General features: G+C 36.5%; 1 protein-coding gene across 1 annotated transcript in view; it reads left to right on the forward strand.

Annotated features, from left to right (window-relative positions):
- LOC112777447 (uncharacterized) overlaps nucleotides 1-16,055 on the forward strand; it is a 43,356-nt gene extending 27,301 nt beyond the window's left edge. Inside the window, exons 2-9 of the mRNA XM_072231967.1 lie at nucleotides 6,644-6,672; nucleotides 7,314-7,416; nucleotides 7,558-7,603; nucleotides 7,700-7,731; nucleotides 8,841-8,917; nucleotides 14,741-14,845; nucleotides 14,959-15,357; nucleotides 15,825-16,055. Of these exons, the coding sequence (XP_072088068.1) occupies nucleotides 6,644-6,672; nucleotides 7,314-7,416; nucleotides 7,558-7,603; nucleotides 7,700-7,731; nucleotides 8,841-8,917; nucleotides 14,741-14,845; nucleotides 14,959-15,357; nucleotides 15,825-15,839 (806 nt within the window). The 3' untranslated portion in view covers nucleotides 15,840-16,055. The remainder of the gene's footprint in view (nucleotides 1-6,643; nucleotides 6,673-7,313; nucleotides 7,417-7,557; nucleotides 7,604-7,699; nucleotides 7,732-8,840; nucleotides 8,918-14,740; nucleotides 14,846-14,958; nucleotides 15,358-15,824) is intronic.
- Nucleotides 16,056-22,007: the final 5,952 nt, after the last annotated feature.

Raw genomic sequence — 22,007 nt, forward strand, 5'->3', positions numbered from 1 at the left:
AAATAACCAACTTAGAGCAAGTGGGGCGAACCATAACCCTTGCATCTACCCAGGAGGTACGTTCTCATATGTCCAGGAGGAACAAAGGAGGGGATCCTAACCTCCCACAATATCACTGGAGGTAATTTTATAACACCAGGAAGAACAAAGAAGGGGATCCTCACCTTCTACCATCTAACTGGGGTCACACTTTTGAGAAAGGATCATCGAGATTAATCATATCATGCCCAATATTGTATTTATAATTAACATATAGTTCTTCAAACTTATCTCTACTATACTATGATATCCTCTCTTTAATCAACTTAAAACACTTCACGAAACTACTGTAGTTAAACTAACCACAGTGCTCTGAAACCCTAAGACTCATTCTCTAGATACAAAACTAAAACTACCTCTTTTATTGTACCAGTACACTCTCGCTCATCCCAAAAGCCTAAACACTAGCTAAGGAATCTCAATTGGTAGTTAAAGAGGTTTGGAAAAAACTAGAAGAATGATTGATAATTCAAAAATTGTGAATTTTCAACAAAATAGTGCTTTTAGAGGTTTACAAACGCTCATAACGTTTTCGTTAAAAATTATTTTTAATCCATTCTTCAAACATCACAAACTCCACAGACCTAATTTTTATTTAAAACAAGTTTCATAAAGTTTGGAGATCTGGAAGCCAAGTTAAGGGACATCAAAGTTGGTTAAAAAATTGTGGTTTTTACCAAAGATACAAACCTCAAGTTTTTCCAAAGTTTCCAATCCAAAATCAACCAAATCCTAACAAAATCCAGCTCAAGCATTATCATAACTCACCAAACACTAACGCACTACTAATCAACCATTTAGTCACCTAAAATACCAATACTCCATTATCAATTCAGCATCATATTCATCACATATATACATATATACAATAATTGCATCAACTCCAACCATTTGAATATCAAATTCAACTCATTACATACATACGTATATGTTAGTTCCATTAAATCCAACCATTTAAATATTCAAGCCTATCCTAAGGCAACTAACCTAAGTTTTTGCTTAACATTATATTTTAATTATGAGAAACAAAAACCATACTTTGACCGATTCTTTCCTAAGGCTGGAACACCTCAAAATTCTCTCCTCCACAAGCTCCAAGTCTCCAAATAAATTCTAACGAGCTCCACCCACCAAAGCTTGAAGCCAACCACTCCAATTTGCCAATTCAACTCCAATCCAACACAAATTTAATCTAATCCATACAATTCAACAACATTAATACTAGGATTTACAAAATTGGACAAACTACAAGTGTTTAAAATTTTTTTACCTTACCCATTGATGATTGGGATACACACAACAATCATCTAAAGCTAGATTGCACCCAAACCACCAAAATCATCAAAATCACTCAATAGCCATACCAATTTCACACGAAAAAAAGGGATAGAGAACTGGGCATGAAACATATGGTAGCAAACGGTACGGCGATTAGAGCTTCGGATTGAAAGTTATGAGCAAAAGAAATTTGAAGTGAAAAGGGGATTAAGTTTTGGTCTTCCATGCTTCTTCTTCAGTGTGAATTACCATAATGAAGAAGGAAAAAGGATGTTGCAAGCCTTTTATATAGAGTTATTTGAGTGGACTTGGGTCCACTTGGGTCCGGTCTAACTGTTGTAGTCCGTTGGCCTAACTTTAGGTCAAAAGCTTTAAAATTATTATTTTAATTTGTATTTTAAATTTTTTTGCTTTTATAAATTATAAAATTTAATTTTTTAATTTATTTGGCTCATAATTAATTTAATAGTTAATTATTTATTAACTTATCGAATTTTACATTAAATACTTGAAACCATTGAAAGCAACGTATTCAAAAAATTTTAGAAAGACAAAGAACATTGCATGTTAAGGAAGCAACCATGGAATTCTCTATTGAGTTCGACATCTGTCGATATAAGTAAATATCGGTACTTTTTGGTGGACTTAGCTTTGCTACTGCTTCACCATGAATTATATATCCTTGTAATCACGATGTTAATAATATCATTTATATTAGTAACTTATATATATTTGCCTCCATATGTATTATTACTTGTGTTTTAATACATCTAGCTTTCGTAATTATCCGTTTAAGATATTTATTACTTGAACCGCTGATTCAGTAGCCTAGAACCTTGACATGTGGCCCATCTAATGACACTTGCCCTTTTAATTAACCACATCATCACCGTCATCAACATCTAATCTCATTTCTCTTCTCCTTCACTGAACCTTGGGGAAAGAAAAAAGAAAAATTTCCATGGAAGCGATGAAACTTCAGAGCTTGATTTCTTGAGTTCCGTAACTCCTATCAAAAATCTAAATCTATTAAAGTGTTTGTCTCATCTTTCTCTTCACAATCGTACCATGTTCCATGGAAGGAATCAGCAGGTGAAGCTACTGTCCCTCCAAGCATGGTTCAGCCAAGTTGGTGATCAAGGTGGAATAGCTGATTTTTTATTTTTTCAAAAAACTTCCTTGGTGCTTCGGTGTTGGTGGCTTCAATAAGAAGGTAGGGTTTTGTGATTTTTGTGATAAATAAATATATTAATGTTGTGTGATTGCTGGGTGATGATTGGATTTTTGACGGTTTAGAATTTCACTAATGAAGTCTCGTTGTAAAGTATAGTCTCTAAACCAACAATAATCCTTTCATACAAAAATTTGTTTGTCACAAGTACAAACCCCTAAAATCTATAAACCGAAGTATTTAAACCTCGGGTCGTCTCTCAAAGGACTTGCAGGATAGTGTTCTTGTTATTGGTTATGGACTTGTTTATTTTGGGGTTTTAGATGAGAAATATGAATAGTAAATGGTAATGGAATTCTATTAACAAAATGGTCTTGGCAAGGTTTGATGATCAAGGATCTCTATCATTATCACTAGCCACAATTATGATAGTTGCAAAGATTAATCCCACTTAGTCATCCTCTAACTAATAGCAAATGAAAGTCAAGTGAGTTATATCAATCCAAGTCCATAAAGCCTAGCTTTCCACTAATTAAATTAATGAAGGCTAGAGTCAATGGCTATCAACTATCAATCACTTGGATATTAGTAACTCAAGAGTTCCTAAGTTACCTTCCCTAAGCCAAGAACATAAAATTCTATTCTAACATCCTCCCAAGCATTTCATCAAACACTTGGAAGGTACAAAAGAAAAGTATAGTAAATCACAACAAGAAAGAATTCTAACAACAATTGAATACAAAGAATTAACAACAACAATCAAGGAAATCACAATTATCATGAATTACCTCAAATTACATTATTAAAAGAAAACAAAAGAACAAAATATAGATCCACAACAAAGTGAAGAATTACAAGAATTGAAATACAAAACTAGAGAGAAGGAGAGTAGAGGAGTAAGAATTGATAAAGGAAAAGTAAATCAAAGCATGAATTAATCCTAGATCTAAGAGGAGAGATTAACCTAACCCTAATTCCTAATTCTAGAGAGAAGTGAGAGCTTCTCTCTCTAAAACTAACTCTAACTACTGAACTAAGCTAAACTAAACTAATGGTCGAAAATTCTATTGATTCCCCTTCAATCCTTGGCTTAAATAGCATAAAAAATGAGTTGGATTAGGCCCACAAGGCTTCTAAAATCACTGGCCACGAGTTGCATTAAGTGGATCATGTGCCACCATCGGCGCGTCCGCGTACCGTGCGCGTGCGCGCCCCTATGCGCGATGCAACTATGGCAAATCTTATATCGTTTCGAAGCCCCAGATGTTAGCTTTCCAACGTAACTAGAACCGCATTTTTTGGACTTCTGTAGCTCAAGTTATGGTCGATTAAGCACGAAGAGGTCGGCTTGACAGCTTTTGCGATTCCTTCTTTTCTTCATGAGTTCTCCATTTCTACATGCTTTTCTTTCATTCTCTTGATCCAATCTTTGCCTCCTAAATCTGAAATCACTTAACAAACATATCAAGGTATCTAATAGAATCAAGGTGAATTAAATTTAGCTATTTTGAGTCCTAAAAAGCATATTTTCACTCTTAAGCACAATTAAGGGAGAAGTTATAAAACCATGCTATTTCATTGAATAAATGTGGGTAAAAGGTGATAAAATCCCCAAAAATCAATACAAGATAAACCTTACAAATGGGGTTTATCAACTTCCCACACTTAAACCAAGCATGTCCTCATGCTTAAGTCAAGAGAGAAACAAAGGGTATCAACATTTATTCAATGTAAATAAACTATATGCAATTATCTAAATGGATGCAACTAAATGCAAAATGGTTTTACCTACTTGGTTAAAAATAAATCAATCCTCCAAGTCATACATGCACAAGTAGGGCTAAGGTCCCATGACGACTCATGAATCCTACCCATTTAAATATCAAAATGAAGTTCAAGTAGACTTGCAAGAAGAAAGCTCGTGAAAGCCGGGAATCAAGGAATTGAAAATCGAACCCTCACCGGAAGTGTTTGCACTATAGTCGCTCAAGTGTATGGGGTCGATTCTCTCAATTCTCCCCTAATCATGTTTTCTAAGATTTGTTTTCTTCTAACAATCAACAATTATTCAATGCATGCATACATTCATCATGAGGTATTTTCATAGGTTGTAATGGGGCTAGGGTCAAGGTATGATTGTATATGGTTAAGTGGACTAGAAATTTGAATCTTTGATTGACTTAAGCTTTCCCACCTAACCTATATAATAACCTATACAATTAAGTGCTAACCTAACTACCCATTCTTCACTTTTTCACATACTCATGCATTTTCGTTTTTTTCATTTCACAACACTTATGCATTGACTCTTATTAGACTTCACTTTGGGGCATTTTGTCCCCCTTTTATTGTTTTTCTTCTTTTTCTTTCTTTTTCTATTTTTTTCTTTTCTTTTCCATACTTACTTACTTTTTTCTTTTCTTTTTCTTTTGTGTTTCTCAATTTTTTTTCTTTCTTTCAAGACTATCAATGCATATGGTTTTACATTTAATTAACACATGAGTATGTACCCAATTTCCAATATTTACAACAAATAATACAAGACTACCCTTTTATTTACCCAATGTCCCAAGTTTTCCCACACTTGAATGATACACACACTAGCCTAAGCTAATCAAAGATCCATATAAGGACATTTATTGCACTACAACATTTTGGGTCTATGGCCACGGTTTTTTTGGTCACGGTAAAAAACCGTGACCATAGAGGGTCTATGGTCACGGTTTTTTAGGGTGACCAAAAAAAAGCTATGGTCACGATTTTTTTAAAAAGGGTGACCATAGAGTACTTATGGTCACGGTTTTTTAAAAAAAGGTGGCCTAAAAAGGTCTATGGTCACGGTTTTGAGGGGTGACCTAAAAGAGTCTATGGTCACGGTTTTTTGGAGTGACCAAAAAGGGTCTATGGTCACGGTTTTTTAAAGAAGGGTGACCTAAAGGGTCTATGGTCACGGTTTCTTGGGGTGACCTAAAGGGGTCTATGGTCACGGTTTTGGGGGTAACCTAAAATGGTCTATAGTCACGGTTTTTCACCATGACCAAAAGACATCAATGGTCACAGTTTTTTTGGGTGACCAAAAAGGGTCTATGGTCACAGTTTTTTAAAGAATGGTGACTTAAAGGAGTCTATGGTCACGGTTTTTTTGGGGTGACCTAAAGGGGTCAATGGTCACCGTTTTGGGAGTGACCTAAAATGGTCTATGGTCACAGTTTTTCACCGTGACCAAAAGACATCTATGGTCACGGTTTTTCGGGGTGCCCAAAAAGGGTCTATGATCACTGTTTTTTAAAGAAGGGTGACCTAAAGGGGTCTATGGTCACGTTTTTTGGAGTGACCTAAAGGGGTCTATGGTCACGGTTTTTTGGAGTGATGGGGGTGACCTAAAATGGTCTATGGTCACGGTTTTTCACCGTGACCAAAAGACATCTATGGTCACGGTTTTATGGGGTGACCAAAAAGAGTCTATGGTCACGATTTTACGAAAGGGTGACCTAAAGGGGTCTATGGTCACAGTTTTTCACTGTGACTAAAAGACATCTATGGTCACGGTTTTTTGGGGTGACCAAAAAAATTCTATGATCACGATTTTACGAAAGAGTGACCTAAAGGGATCTATGATCACGGTTTTAAAGAGTGACCTTAAATGGTCTATGGTCACGATTTTTTGAAGTAACCATAGAATATGATTTTTGAAAATATTTTGTTTATCCCCACACAAAACCAAAAACGTCGTCGTGCAAAACCTAGGAAAAAATCCCTTTCCCTCCCAAAATCCCCATTCCCTCGTCTTCTTAATTTAGGAAAAAATAGTGGAAAAAGATAACCCTAGCCAAGCCCTCTTTCATTCTTGCTCCCTGGCCCATTCGTCGTGCAAAACCTTCATCGTCTTGCTTCAACCATCTCAGTGTACCGTCACCGGCGCCGTCGCTACTCCATCTTCTCAAACGCAGAACCATAAAACACCCCTGCTAACACCCATTGCTTCCCATTTCCAATCTCACTCCCAGGTTTCTAAGATTCCCTCTTCTTTTCTCTTCTTTCCTTTTTGATTAATACTTAATATTTATTTAATATAAATATCATTTTATTTTTTATTATTATTTTTGAGAGAGCAGAAGGGGGAAGATCTGCTTTCACTCTCGCGCCGTCAATAACAAATCGAACCTGGGCCTCTTGAAAAAGTGGTAAGCTTTAGAACCCTTTCTTTTCTATTTATTTTATTTAGGTTTTCTAAAATTTGTTGTGTTCAAATAATTGAACTAATGTATTTCACTTATCTGTAGTTATTTTGATTTATTAAGTTTTACGCCATTAAATTTGTGTATACCTTCGAATATTTCATTGATTGAATACGTAGTAAAATATTTGGCTGAATTAAAGGAAACTGTTGAAATGATCTCTTGAATCTCTGACTTCAAGATCTTGTTGGTTTGGCTCCAATGGTGCAATGAATAGGGTTAGTGTTAGGAACTTTACTGCGCAACATGTATAAAAAAACCAGGGTTTCGGTACCTCTTATCCAATCAATGGTTGAGATTTGATCACAAATTTTATGAATTTTAAAAATTTAATTATTTTAGTTAATAAAACCAGTGGCAACTTGTTGGACACACAACACAATATAAGGGTATCAACATCCCAATTTGATAGGAGTACTGATGGAATTTCCATAAAAGTTTTATGACTACGTTAGAGAACTTTAGTTAATGCGCTAATGTTTTTGATAATTTTTTTTCTGTCTTGCAGTCATGGTTTTTATGATATTTTTTTATCTTTATTTTATTTTTTAATGTTTAGTTATAGTTATGGCACTCAATTGTTGCAGCTCTTGGCTGAAGATGCAGATTTGAAGCCATTTAAGTCATATAAAAAGAGTGTGAAGAAGCTCAAAAAGATTGGCGATATTCTAACAATTGTTGTCGTTGCAGGTAAGTCGTATTTAATTTTTTTTATCTTGGTTATGTAATGTTTGGATCAAAATCCCTATGTAGCTACCCCTTTAAGCTTTTTTTTTTTCAATAGCTAATTATTATTTTCATTTTTTCTTTAATTAATGCATGGAAGATTAGAGGCAAAGAGTACTTGTTTTTTAGGACACTTTGTGGTCACAGGCATGTATGCTTCGGTCCCATTCTTCTTAGCTTTTTCATTTTTTTATATATACATTTTATGTTTGTACATACATTTATTTTCTCTCCATTGCATAAGCAGATTGCTCAAGACCCGTCAAGTTTGCTCTCTAGGTACATATCTGGTTTTTGTTTTTAATCCTTTTTGTTTTTATTTAAAGTGCATTTGAATGATCTATTATGTTATAGTTTAATTTATATGCAGTATGCACTAATTCAATTGGGTTCTGGTACATAGATTAAAGTGGTTTCTTTTGTCTAATGACAGCTATTAATTGAATGCTAATGCATAGAAACTAATTGTGGTAAACTTAGTTTGATCTTACTGGTTCTGTGAGCTGATGGTTTGAAATTATTAGTTGATAGATTTGGTTTGAATACCTCAATGAAATTAATTGTTGTAATTAGTTTGATTATAATAAAAATGATCCCAGAGCTTTGAACAAAATCTTGTACCAAAGGCCCCCTGCTAATGTTTTGACATTCAACGAGATTGTTTTGCTGTGGGAGAACAAGATTGGCAAGAACCTTGAGAAAATATATATCCCTGAGTATCAAATTCTTAAGAACATAAGGTTAGTAAGAACCAACATCAAATCTCCTTGGTTTCATGCATTATATGGTTATGATGTTGAAGTACATTCATGTTCTTTTAACTTTCTACATTTGTATAGAGTCACATAGTATAGGCACATATCACATATATATATAATTAAGTACTTTGTAGGCTATTCATATTTAACTAAATAGTCTTTTCTTTCCGATTTAATTAATTAAATTAAACTTATGTATCCACCAGAAGCTCGTAGCCGACAATTATCTCCAAGTAGTTAGTAAAATAAATAATAAACAAGAACAATTATACATCATTTAGTTCCGAATAAAATTGTTTAAAAGATATTCTGAATCATTTGAGTCAGGGATTTTTTGTTTTTTTGTTTTTCTTTTTATGGTAGATATCTTTTTTCTCTCTTTATCTCGTTGTTTTTATTATATATAAGTAAACGACATTTAAATTTGACTTTTTTATTTATTTTAAGAAATAAGGATATATAGATATGGATATAGTATCTGTTAATTAGTGTATTGCATTCATTTTCTCTAAAAATCATTTGATAATAGTAATAACAATAATAATAATAATATATTAAAAAAAGAGGTCAATATCATTTAATTATCGAAACACTTATGTTCACATTTTAAAATACAAGAATTTGATGCAGGACTCGAGCAGATTGAAGAGGAAGTGATTGAATTTATCTGTTGGTCTTTTCGTGTTCAAGTAGTGTTCCAAATTGAGGTAGTACTTTGTTGATGTATTTTAATGATACTGTTGCTTATGTAGCCAATTTTCTTCTTAAAATTATGTTGTTACTGGTGTTTTAATAGAAGTTTAAAATTGATATTATCTGGTCTTTATATTAATTTAGGTTTAATATTTTGTTAACTTATTATTTTGTTTACTTTCTCTTGAATTTTATTTTGTTTTGTATATAGGATAATTTTCTTGTACTGGTAAAGACAACATGAGTTGACTAATTACTGTAGCACCGTTTATAACTTTATATGGCATCTCAAAATGATGGAACTAAGCAATACATATACTTGTCATATAAAATAATTTGATCTTCCATTTATTTAGGTAGTAAGTGGATATATGCTAACTAGATTGTCCGTATAATTGACCTATTAGATCATGTTTAGTAAGTTCAGATATTTACATTGTTAGGTTTAATCATATTCCGTCAAAAGATTGGATGGATTCACCAAGATTTGAGAACAAGTATATAGACGATGTTAATAACTTTTTAGAGTTTGCTTTTTTAATTAGAAAACCGGTTGGAAAAGAAATCCAGTGTCCGTGTGCAAAGTGTGAAAACACTTACTGGCATGAACGAGATGAAGTATATGAGCATCTCATTTGCTATGGGTTTGTCGAAGGTTATAAAAGATGGATCAATCATGGAGAACCAATAATCCCAATAGTTGTAGGACATGACATGGATGATCGAGGTGGCCTTGATGATATTGACGGGTTGATGCGTCATGCATTCGGAGATATGACAAATCTTGAAGAGGGGAACAACAGAATGAATGAAGATGCAAAGGGATTTTATAAGTTGGTCGATGAAGCAGGTCAAGAATTATATTCGAATTGTACTACTGGATTTTCAAGATTATCATTTATCATTCGTCTCTACCACTTGAAGTGTCTACATGGCTGGAGTAATATATCTTTTACCTCCCTATTGGAGTTATTGAAAGAAGTTATACCTGATTTGAACATTCCCACTTCTTTTAATAAGGCTAAGAATTTGGTTAAAGACTTAGGTCTTGACTATGAAAAGATTGATGCATGTCCTAATGACTGCATGCTGTATCGGAATGAGCACATAAATGACTTAGTTTGCCATATCTGTGGAGAGTCTCGATATAATCAGGCTCCTACTACGGACGACAACGAAGATGACTTTGCGCTTCCGAATAAAGTTCATAAGGTTGCTGTAAAAACCTTAAGATACTTTCCCTTAATACCAAGGCATAAAAGGCTTTTTATGTGCCCAAACACAGCAGAGGCGTTGAGGTGGCATGATGAGCAGCGTTTGAAAGACGGTTGCATAAGGCACACTGCTGATGGCGAAGCATGGAAGAAGTTGGACAGTCGGTACTCAAACTTTTCAAAAGAACTTCGCAATTTGAGGCTTGGTTTGGCAAGTGATGGTTTTAATTCTTTTCGAACTATGAATGTGTTACATAGCACCTGGCCAGTTGTCTTAATGGTGTACAATTTTTCCCCTTGGATGTCCATGAAGTCAGAATATTGCATGCTTTCTTTACTCATACCTGGACCTTGTTCACCAGGAAATAATATTGATGTTTTTTTGCAACCATTGATCGAAGAGCTAAGGGAGCTATGGGTGGCAGGGATAGATACATATGATTCTTTTAAAAATGAAACTTTTCAAATGCATGCCGCACTTCTTTGGACAATCAATGATTTTTCAGCATATGCGATGCTATCCGGTTGGAGTACCAAAGGGAAGTTGGCTTGCCCTTGTTGTAAAAATGACACTTCTTTTTGTTATTTGAAATATAGCCAAAAGATAGTTTACATGGACCATAGAAGATTTTTGCCAGTTGATCATGCATGGCGGTCTAACAAGAGATCTTTTAATGGAAAAACAGAATTAAAGGATCCACCACGAATGTTAACAGGTGAAAAGGTTCTAGATATGCTAAAGTTAGTAGATAATGCTTTTGGGAAGACGCAAAACAAAATTAAAGGCCAATGGAAAAAACGATCAATCTTTTTTGAGTTACCATATTGGCATCATTATATGATCAGGCACAACCTTGATGTGATGCATATCGAAAAAAACGTAGTCGATAGTATAGTTGGTACCTTGTTGGATATTCTTGGAAAAACAAAGGATCATGCAAAGGCTCGTTATGATCTTAAGGAGATGGGCATTCGAAAGAATCTTCACCCAATAAATACGAAGGATGGCAAAAGAACTAAACTTGCTAGAGCATGCTACTCCATGACCAAAGGGGAAAAATCCATTTTTTGTGGTGTTTTGAAGAAAACAAAATTGCCTGATGGAAGTGCTTCAAACATTTCTTGTTGTGTACAACAAGAAGAGAGAAAGCTTTACGGTTGCAAGACTCACGATGCTCACTTCATGTTGCATTACCTGTTGCAAATACCAATCAAGAGCATTCTTCCAGATCATGTTGTTGTTCCTCTAGTTCGCTTGTGTTCATTTTTTTGTCGATTATGTCAAAAGAAAATCTCTTTAGAAGAGATTAATGGTTTAGAGTCAGAAATTGTAGAGACTTTGTGCCAGTTGGAGAGGATTTTTCCCGCTACCTTTTTTGATATAATAGTTCATTTGCCAATTCATTTAGCTAATGAAGTCAGGTTAGGTGGTCTTGTCCAGTTTCGATGGATGTATCCGATTGAGAGATACATGTGCACACTAAAAGGGTATGTTCGTAATAGAAGTCGTCCAGAAGGATCAATTGCAGAGGGTTATTTGGCTGAAGAGTGTTTAACTTTTTGTTCAAGATATTTGCATGAGGGAGTGAAAACAAGATTTAATAGAATATCTCGAAATAATGATAAAGGTACTTCAACCAAAGATCCTGATTCAAATTTGTTCACAAACAAGGGTAGTCCGTTGGGTGGAAAAAAGGGCAGCTAATCATTTTGGACGAGAAGTCCCTCCGTCAAGCTAATGCATATGTATTGAACAATTGCGTTAACGTGGAGCCTTACATTAGGTAAATTTGCACCTCTAATTTGTTCTATTCCTTAGACTAATTTTGGTAGCATTATACAATAATATGCATCCCTTGTAGAGAACATGGTGATCAACAAAAGCAAGACAAGCGGAAGCGAAAGTGGAACGTTATTAAAGATCAGAATGAAGACTTTATAGAATGGGTCATAGGACGTGCCATGAAAGATGATGTTCCTAGTTGGATACGACAGTTGTCTAAGGGTCCAAATAAAGTTGCAAAATTATTTTCTGCTTATGTTGTCAATGGGTACAGATTTTATACTAAGCGGCGAGAAGTGATGCGAAAAACGCAAAATAGTGGTGTCACTGTGGTGGCTGAAACTACAAGCTTTGCTAGTGTTAAGGACAAAAAACCAATCAAGGCCAATATAAGATATTAAGGTAGAATCATGGATATTGTTGAGCTAGACTATTATAGTCAATTTAAAGTTGTGTTATTTAAGTGTGAGTGGTTTATAGCTGAGGAAGATAATCATGGTTTGACATATGTCCATTTTAACAAAAGATGTTACCAAGACAAACCATTTGTGTTGGCAAGCCAAGCACACCAGTGCTTTTATGTGAAAGATCCATATATTCCCCAAAAGCATTATGTGATGAAAACTGTTCCAAGAGACTTGTTTAACAATGGTGTCCAATTACAGTTTAACCCTAACATAATAGAGCCACATGAATCTGCGAATAGTCCGATACCCTTAAGTGATATTGGTGAGGTAGACTTGGTTAGACCGGGTGTGAGACCTACTATTGTTGATGTGACACCGAACAAGATCAAATCTAAAGACAAAGAAATAGAGTCTGATGAGTTTGACAGTGATGCTGAAATCCAGTGACTATAAGGTGTTGGATTAACTCGATGCTTTATTTGACCTTTCTTGTTGTTGCAATTGAAATATGTTGATATCTTATTTTTCTTTCCTTTTGCATTGATGTATGTTGACTCTTTATTTTGACCTCCTTTGTTGTAATTGGATTATGTTGAAAAACTCTCTGAGATCTTTTTTTGCAATTGGATTAACTCGATGCTTTATTTGACCTTGTTGCAATTGAAATATGTTGATATTTTATTTTCCTTTCCTTTTGCATTGATGTATGTTGACTCTTTATTTTGACCTCCCTTGTTGTAATTGGATTATGATGAAACTATCTTTGAGAGTTTTTTTTGCAATTGAATTAAGTCGATGCTTTATTTGACCTCTCTTTTTTGGATACATGATGAATAATGAAAGAAATCCCAAAAGAAAAAGGTTAAGGACCCTATCACAAATAGAGTCACAAAGAAGTCCCTTGAAGATGAGGAGTCCAGTCAAAAATTCAAGAAAAATTCAATTCACGAGTGCTTATGCACTAGTAAAACAATTTCAAATTAAAAGAGAACATGTTTTAGCTGTATGTGGGGATAGTAGCAAACATGAGACAGAGAAAAAGGGAAACATGTCAACAAAGGTGACAAGAGTTGATGATGAAGGGCAAAGCAAAATGTCAAACAAGAAGATAACAAACAACAAAGACAAGTCAATCAATGAAGGTGAGGGTCAAATCAAGATGCCAACGGAGAAATCCAATGTACATGAAGGTCTCGGAAGCCAACTAGGAAGAAGGTTCCAATTAAGAAATCAAAGGTGGAAGATGAAAAAGCGATGATGAACACCAATGGTGGTGATGGTCAAAGCAAGAAGCCAACCGATAAGAAAATACCAATGAAGAAATCAAATGAAGAAGATGCCAACGAAGAAGAAGAACACAAGTTTGAGTCTCTTATCCCAGCTATGACTTTAGATGAATTCTTTGAAAAATATAGGATATTATTGGATGAAAATGATGAAGAATATGAATATGATTATGATGATCATAATCCAAGTGTTGGGGATAGTAGTGACAGTCAACATGGTAATGCTTTTATCCCTAGTTTCAATAGCAAATAGTGAAAGACACTAACCTAGTTTTTTTATTTAGTCTACTCTTTTATTCATTAGATTAGTATTCTTGTTAATATTCTCTAGTAATGACATTGGAAATAGGTACCAAAAAGAAAAGAGTTCGTGGTCCCACCCAACTGAAGCATATTCATGCTATGGAAACACAGATAGAGTTAACATGGTACAACGGCAAACCCATAGGCCCAACAAAGACACATGTTCAATTGTTTAGTCGGTTCTTGGGTAAACTTGCAAGAAACTCTAATTTGGTCACGTTATTATATACTAATTGGCAAGCTGTGTCCAATGAGACTAAAACTTCAATGTTGGATTATGCAAAGGTGAGTAGATCATTCTTCTTTTTAAATTGTTTACAAAGTAGTCTTAGCACGTATGGTAAAATAACTTAATTCGTTGTTTCTTCGTAGTCAAAGTATAACATTCCTAGTGACGCTGAGCCTTGGGTGATAGATACCATTGGAGAGTCATGGAAGCAATTTAAGAAACGGATAAAAAATATCACTATACACCGTATAGCTCATTCAGAGAGATGATGAAAAATCGTCCAATGACTGTACCTGCACTGCACTTTCGAAAATTAGTTCAGTTTTGGAGTTTTGATATCAGCAAAGTAAGTTATTTTCAAAACTTTGTTGGCTTTAATGATGGTATCATGTATTTAACTAACTCTTTGTATTTTTACATTACAACAAAATATAGGTTATTTCTGACAAAATCGTGAAAATAGATCCAAGCAAAAATGGAATCATTGAATGGGTCCAGTTACTTTTGAATTAGTACGCGCGGAATTGGTATTTTCTTGTGCTTCGCATTTAAGTATTTTTGCATCTTTCCACTTATATATGTTAACTTAGTCACATGTTGGTGGTTTCTTTGTAGCGTGCAAAGAAGGAGGACAATGAAGATCCATCACAAGCTGAGATGTTTGTTGTAACTCGTACGAATAAAAAAGGAGAGACTGATTTGGGAACACAAGAGACAATTGTGAGTTGTCTAGTTTCTTAGAAAAGTACACCAAACAAGAAATGTGTTAGCTATTTTTTATTTTGAAGCATTTGGGTGCATGAACTTATTTCTTTCCCATTTGTGTGTAATAGGATCATCTTCAAAATTTGAAACAAGTAGGATACAATGACGATGAAGTAGTTCAAACAGTTTTTGGAAAGGAGAAAAGTGGTAGAGTTCGTTTCTATGGTCGATCAGTCACAAAATCCTCTCTTAAAAAGGATAAGCAAATCCGACAAATGCAACAACATACTGAAGTTGTTTCAACTATGGAGAAAAATCAAAAGAACTTAACTTCCAAGTTGGATGGTTTAACAAACTTGATTAAAATGTTGTTGCAACAAGTCAATCCTGGTATGAATGCAGAACAAGTGCAAGTAATGATAGAAGCCACCCAACAATCTCCACCTGACGCGAGTAGTGCACCAAATGATGCGCGGCGAAACATTCCTCCTTCACTTGGATCGAACCATGTATCAAAGGATATGGAAGTAAGTACTGTTCATAATTAACAGTTAAATTAATAGTATGCTTTTGATAAATGATATATCATGGATTTGAGTTATATTTAAGATTTTAGGATTGTGAATCATGTATACTTATATATGGAAACTGGCTGTAAAACTGAAACACATATTCAAGACAAGACTAGGCTTTTCATAGTGAAAACAATTGCTTGGCCTTTCAATTTGTGATGTATGTGGATGTCTCACTGATCATGCGTGTTTTTTTATCTTCCCCCTGTATTAACAATAGAAATTAGTTCTTTTCTATTATTTATTTATTTTGATCAATGAAGAAACTCAATGAGTTACTGCAGCAAGTATAACTTGAAAAGTTCCAAAAGCAAGCAACTAAATAAACATAGTTTATCTTATAGCTTTATTTTGTTGTATATATACTACATCATCACAAGCATTTTTGCTCTATTCTAACATGTTTATTTTTTTGTTAGCAGGAAGACATGATGTGATGAAGAAAATGTTTCAAATCAAATATGACATGGGATGGGGCTTACAATGACCTTCTTTATCTAAATATAATATTTTGATGTGTTTTAGCTACTTTTTGAAAAGAGACTTTATTCCATATTATATGCAATTGGATAAATTACACTCTATTTTGATTTGTATTGTTTAGATTAGAAATTAAACATATCTAGCTTATAATGAAATTTTTATGATTTAAATTTCTTGAATTTCTTACTTTTAGATTTATTTTGTGATTACCATCTTTCGTGATGTGATTATACTTTAAAAAAATTAAATATCAAAATATGCAGGTTATAATCACCATTTTAAAATACATTTTAAAATAAGGTGACCATAGATAATCTATGGTCACGGCCAAAACCATGACTATAGATAAGGCTATGGTCACGGTTTTAAGGAAGGGTGACCATAGAGGCTATGGTCACGGTGAAAATCCGTGACCATAGATTATGCTATGGTCACGGTTATCAGGAGGGGTGACAATAGAGGCTATGGTCATGGCCAAAACTGTGACCATAGATAAGGCTATAAGAAAGAGTGACCATAGAGGTTATGGTCACGGCGAAAACCGTGACCATAGATAAGGCTATGGTCACGGTTTTAAGGTTGGGTGACCATAGGGGTGACTATAGAGGCTATAGTCACGGCCAAAACCGTGACCATAGATAAGGCTATGGTCACGGTTTTAAGGAAGGGTGACCATAGAGGCTATGGTCACGGTGAAAACCGTGACCATAGATAAGGCTATGGTGATTAACCTATGGTCACGGTTAAAAACCGTGGCCTAAAGTGTCAGAAATTAAAAATTTTAACCGTGACCATAGAAACCATGACCATGGATAAAAAAACCGTGACCATAGACCTATGGCCACGCCAGAATAGGCCACGGTAAAAAACCGTGACCATAGGTCAAAAACCGTGACCATAGATCTATGGTCACCCTTTTCACTAGCTATGGTCACGGTTTGCCTTTTTTTGTAGTGTTGTTTTCCACTTTAAGGCTTGTAATGTGCTAAAATAAGAATAAGTGGGTTAATCCTAGGCTCAAATTTGGCTAACAAAAGAAGATAAAAGGTAGGCTATATGGGTAAGTGAGCTAATGAAATGATGGCCTCAATCATATAAGTGCATGAATACATAAAATAATGGACATAAAGAATCAAACAAATCAAAGATTACATTCATAGAAAGAGAATAATGAACTCAAGAAGGAAAAATAAGTGGTTATAAGATGTAACCACATAATTAGGCTCAAATCTCACTAGCTTGTGTTCTTAGCTCAAAAACCATGTTCCAAAATAAATTCATTCAAGCAAGTTCCACAAAATTTTTCCAAATTGGTAGGTTGCCCTAAAACAGTTTCTTGGACAAGAAATCATTACTCTAACCAAGTAGTCCTAATAGGAAAGAAGTGGTAAAAATATGTACAAATTGTAACTAACATGCAACCTATCATGCAATGCAATAACTAACTAACATTGTGTTGAAAAGAAAATTGTTACCCACGAAGATCGGTCGAACGACCTCCCCACACTTGAAGATTGCATCGTCCTCGGTGCATGCAAAGAAGAGCAAGGTGGACGGGCTGCTACAATTGATGACCTCCTTCAAAAGGTTGTGCAGATGACTTGTTTGTTGCCCCATTTAAAAGCTTTTCCTTTCTCCCTTCTTGGTGGCTGTTCCGGGGGTTACCTGAAACTAGAGGTCGATCTTGGACGAGATCTTCTATGCTAGTCGGAGCTGCGGAGTCCGATCTGATGATCGTGGTAGGAGTCGCTGTGTCTGACTCAGAGACTTGGTGATGATGCTGCTCCTTCGTCCCCGGAGGGTGGGGGGTACTTGCAAGGGACTCCAATGCTTAAGTTAGCAAGGGTATTAAGCAGGTATTGAGTAGAATCAGAGTATGAGTTATACCTGGGTGCTCCAGTGTATTTATAATGGCGTAGGGTGACCTTCTAAGATAAGTTAGTTATCTTATCTTATCTTTTATCTTATCTTCAAGTGAGGTCATCTTTATCTTCAAGGGAACCGCCCTTCTCTCTGTAGGCTTGGGCTGCCTTAGGATTTGGGGCGTGTTCCTCTATTTGGGCCCTTCTTTGGGCTTTCCTGGTGACTTTGGCCGAGCTCTTTGGAAAGAGGTCGGGTTGCCCTGACCTGAAGAGGTCAGTCGCTTTGTCTGTCGAACATCCCGGGTCGGATAGCTCGACCTAGGGTATGAACAATGCCCCTGCTCGAGCTCGGTCTTTATCTTTGGACTTCAAGCCTGCTCGAGTAAAGCCAAACTCGATCATTTTGTCGCTTTATCTTTGTAGAGCTCCTTTTCAAATGCGGAACGTTTCTGCTTCTTTTAAAAGCGCGCGCTTTTGCATTTTAGCACTCTAGCTTTGGAAACGTATGAGGGTTTAACACCCTTATTAATGGGCTTTTAATGCTCTGCTTTCTCTGGGTCTCTTTGTTTTTAAACTTCGCTTTTGAAAAATGGTTTCTCTTTTTCGTAACCTTTTTTCTTTCTTTTCTGTTTTCCCTGTGATTTTCTCATTTCCTTCTGTGACGTTTGCTTGGTGATTGTGGGTGCTCTTCTTGCTTTTGACGACTACTCTTGGCCTTTTCATCTTTGCTCTCTCTGCGCTTCTCCTTTCTCAGGTTGGTTCGTCTTCTCTTTTTTCTTGCATTGTTCTACTTCCTAGTGCAGTAGGATTTTTGTCTGAGTGTATATTTGGGAAAGTTTGAACCTTTTCGCTTTTCTGTATTTTGTTGCTGCATTTTCTGGCTTTCTTCTCTGATGTTCCCTTGGCAGTTTGAAGCTTCCTAAGGCTTTTGTATGTTGTTGTCTGATTCATTTGATTTTTGAAAAAGATTGCGCCTTTATTTGTTTTTCCGTTTTGGCCGTTTGGTATGTTTTTGTTGTTGGGTGGACTGAGGTTGTAATTTCTGTCAGTGCTTTATTTTGATGACTTTATTTGCTTTTGTTGGGATGTGAAAAGATGTAGGCTTTGTTGGCTTTCCTAAATCTTCTTTCTGCCTCCAAAAGATGCCCCTGGAACCTTTTGGATTGGGTCCTGGGGTTTCCTTTTCTTGCTTTTCCTGGTTTCTCTGGCACCTATATGCTTTAGTTTTGTGAGTTGCCTCCGTTTGTTGCCTCCGTTTATGCCTGAGTTGTTCAATTAGTGTCTGAGGTATTTTTTGAGTAATCCAATCTTCTTTTCTTCTTGTAGGACTAGTTAACCATGTCATCTCGCAAAAATATTGTCGAGGCGTCTTCTAAAGTTCCCGAGGGAATGTCTGACTGGTTGGACTCCCTTGTGCTGTTATGTGTATCTCTGGCTAATTCGGAGTTCTGTGTGGCACTTAGAAAACACCATCGGATATGTAGTAGTGAGAATCAAGAATGTAATTATGAGTTGGTGGCACCTGACTCTGATGACCGGGTCTGCTTTCCTACTTTGACCCAGGGGGAGCGTCCTTTCTTCTATGCATATGATTTCTTTTTTAGCCAGATGGATATTACTCTTCCTTTTTCTTCTTTTGAGACCAAGTTGTTGTGGTCTTGTAACGTGGCCCCATTTCAGCTTCACCTGAATTCTTGGGGTTTTATTAAGATTTTTCAGATGGTTTGTCATGAATTCGGCATTAAGCCCTCTATGAATCTTTTTCTGTATTTGTTTGTGTTGAACAAACCTGGGACTACCAAAAAGAAAGCTTCTTGGATTTCTTTTAGGTTGGCAAAGGGGCATAAAGTCTTCTCCATGTATGATGAGTCTTTCCGCGATTTTAAGAATTACTTTTTCAAGAACCGAGCTGTTGAAGGAGCTCGCCCTTTCTTCCTGGATGAGAATGACGAGCCTCATTTTCCTTTAGAGTGGCAGAAAAATGTAGTTGTGTCTAGGTATACCTGGGAGATGCTAGATGAGGTCGAGCAGGCCTTTGTTGCTGCTTTGGAGGATATTTGAGGGGAACCCCCTCATCTTGAGACCAAGAAATTTCTGGGGGATCCGTCCTTGATTCGTGTTGTGCTGGGTATTTTATAGACTATGTTCTCCTGTATTTGTTTTCTTGCTTTCTTTTCTGGGTATTCATAAGTCATTTGTATTTTTCTTTGTTTTTTAGAGATGTCGAAGAATAATGATTCACTGAAGGCCTTTAAGAAGGCGAGGAAAGCTACTGCGGCTCAGAGCGTCCCAGCCAAGGTGGTCGGGGAAGGGTCTTCCCAGGCTTTGTCGAAGTCGTCTGTCACGAGCTCTCCTGGGCCGAGGAGGATGATCCCGACCCCTCGGGTTCGTTTGGTCGATCCGCCTCAAACTTCAGTTGGTACCTCTGCTCCTTCAATCGCTCCTCCTCCAAAAAGACCTCGGACTGTTGAGCCATTTAATCTTGGTGCTCCTGACTTTGATGCAGTTGGATTTGTGGATCAGCAGATTGCTCCCTATGGTGTCATGCCTACTGACGATGTATCCATTCTTCGTCATTTGGATTATATTACCTGGAGCGGTATTACGCTGGCACACATGGGAGCGACTCTATACCGAACTACTCAAGATCTTCCTATTCATGCTACCAAGGCTTTTATGGAGGAGGCGAAGTCAGAGTTTGATTGAATCAAGGGTTTGAAGGAGGAGCTCGAGGTGAAGGTGTCCGAGCTGGAAAAGGAGCTGAAGCGGGAGAAGGCCTGGTCTGTTGGTCTGGCGGCTGCTGCGCAACTGGCCGAGGATACGGCACTAAAACATAAGAATAGCTATGTTACCACTTATAAGGAGCTGATGGGTCTTAGGGAGGAGTTAGAGTCTGCCCGAGCTGATTATGCAAAGCTCCAAGGTCATCTTGTAGGCAGTGTAACTGCTGCTTATGAGAACCTGGTGGAGCAGTTCTGGATTGTTGCCCCTGATGCCGATTTGACTCTCGTCAGTCTTGATAACGTAGTAAAGGATGGCAAGATTGTCCCGGATGATCCCGATGATGACATTGAACCTCCTCCTGCGCCTTCTCTTAAAGCTTCTGCTATGTCGGTTTCTTCAGCCCCCTCAACCGTAGTTGAGCCTGATCCTGATTGTCAGATCTTGAATCGAGGTGACGGAATAGTGGATGCGGTGCCTCTCCAGACTCGCCCTCCTTCTCCCCAAGATGCTGCTACTGGGAAGCCTTTGGATCCCCTATGATTTCTTTGTCATGTTTGTGTATAGCCCGTTTTGTGGGCTTTTGAACTCTTTATCTTTGTAACTGGTGTTTTGGTGACTTGTTTGATACTTCCTTTGGTTGCTCGTTTAGCAACTTTATTTTGAAAAACAAAGTAGTTCTCGAGCTTCAGGGGCTGGTCTTTGATGGCCTCTGGAGTTTATTATCATAACTTAGTAGCTTTTGTATCATGTCTGCTTGCACTTATCTTGGTACCTTAGTAGGCTGAGATTTTGTCCAACATAATCATCTTGATTATTTGGTTTGATTTTGTTTGTAATCCTCCTTTTTGGACCTCGTTTAAATCTCTTTTGGGGATTTCTTTTGTAATTTCTGTGTCCTGGGCTTGACTTCATCATGTCGAATCTTGTTGAGTTTGCTTGGTAATCCTCTTTCTTGGACTTTGTTCAGGTCTCTTTTTGGGGATTACCTTTGTAGCTTTACATCTTTCTGGGCCGACTTCATCAGTTCGGGCCCTGTTGAGTTACTTGATGATCCTCTTTTTTGGACCTCGTTTTAGGTCTCTTTCAGGGATTATCTTTTGTAACTTTTTCTTTCCGGGCCGACCTTGTCACGTGGGGCCCTGTCTTGATAATCCTCTTTTTTGGACCTCGTTTTAGGTCTCTTTTAGGGATTATCTTTTGTAACTTTTTCTTTCCGGGCCGACTTTGTCACGTCGGGCCCTGACGACTTACTTGATAATCCTGTTTTTTGGACCTCGTTTTAGGTCTCCTTCAGGGATTATCTTTTGTCGAGTTATAGTAATCCTCTTTTATAGGGTTGGCCAGACCTCTTTCCAGGGCTTTACTTATAACTTGGGTTGTTGTGGCTGGTCTGACTTTTTGTGCCGGCCAGTCTTTAAGTTATTTTATAGCAATCCATTTTATTAGGTCCTCGTCAGGTCCTTTCTATGGATCATTTTCTATAACTTCTTGCATTATTCTATTTTAATCTTTGCCGATTTTGTAGAATTTGGGTTT

The sequence above is a fragment of the Arachis hypogaea genome, chromosome 3, assembly GCF_003086295.3.
Source record: "Arachis hypogaea cultivar Tifrunner chromosome 3, arahy.Tifrunner.gnm2.J5K5, whole genome shotgun sequence".
In the NCBI taxonomy this organism is placed as follows: Eukaryota; Viridiplantae; Streptophyta; class Magnoliopsida; order Fabales; family Fabaceae; genus Arachis; species Arachis hypogaea.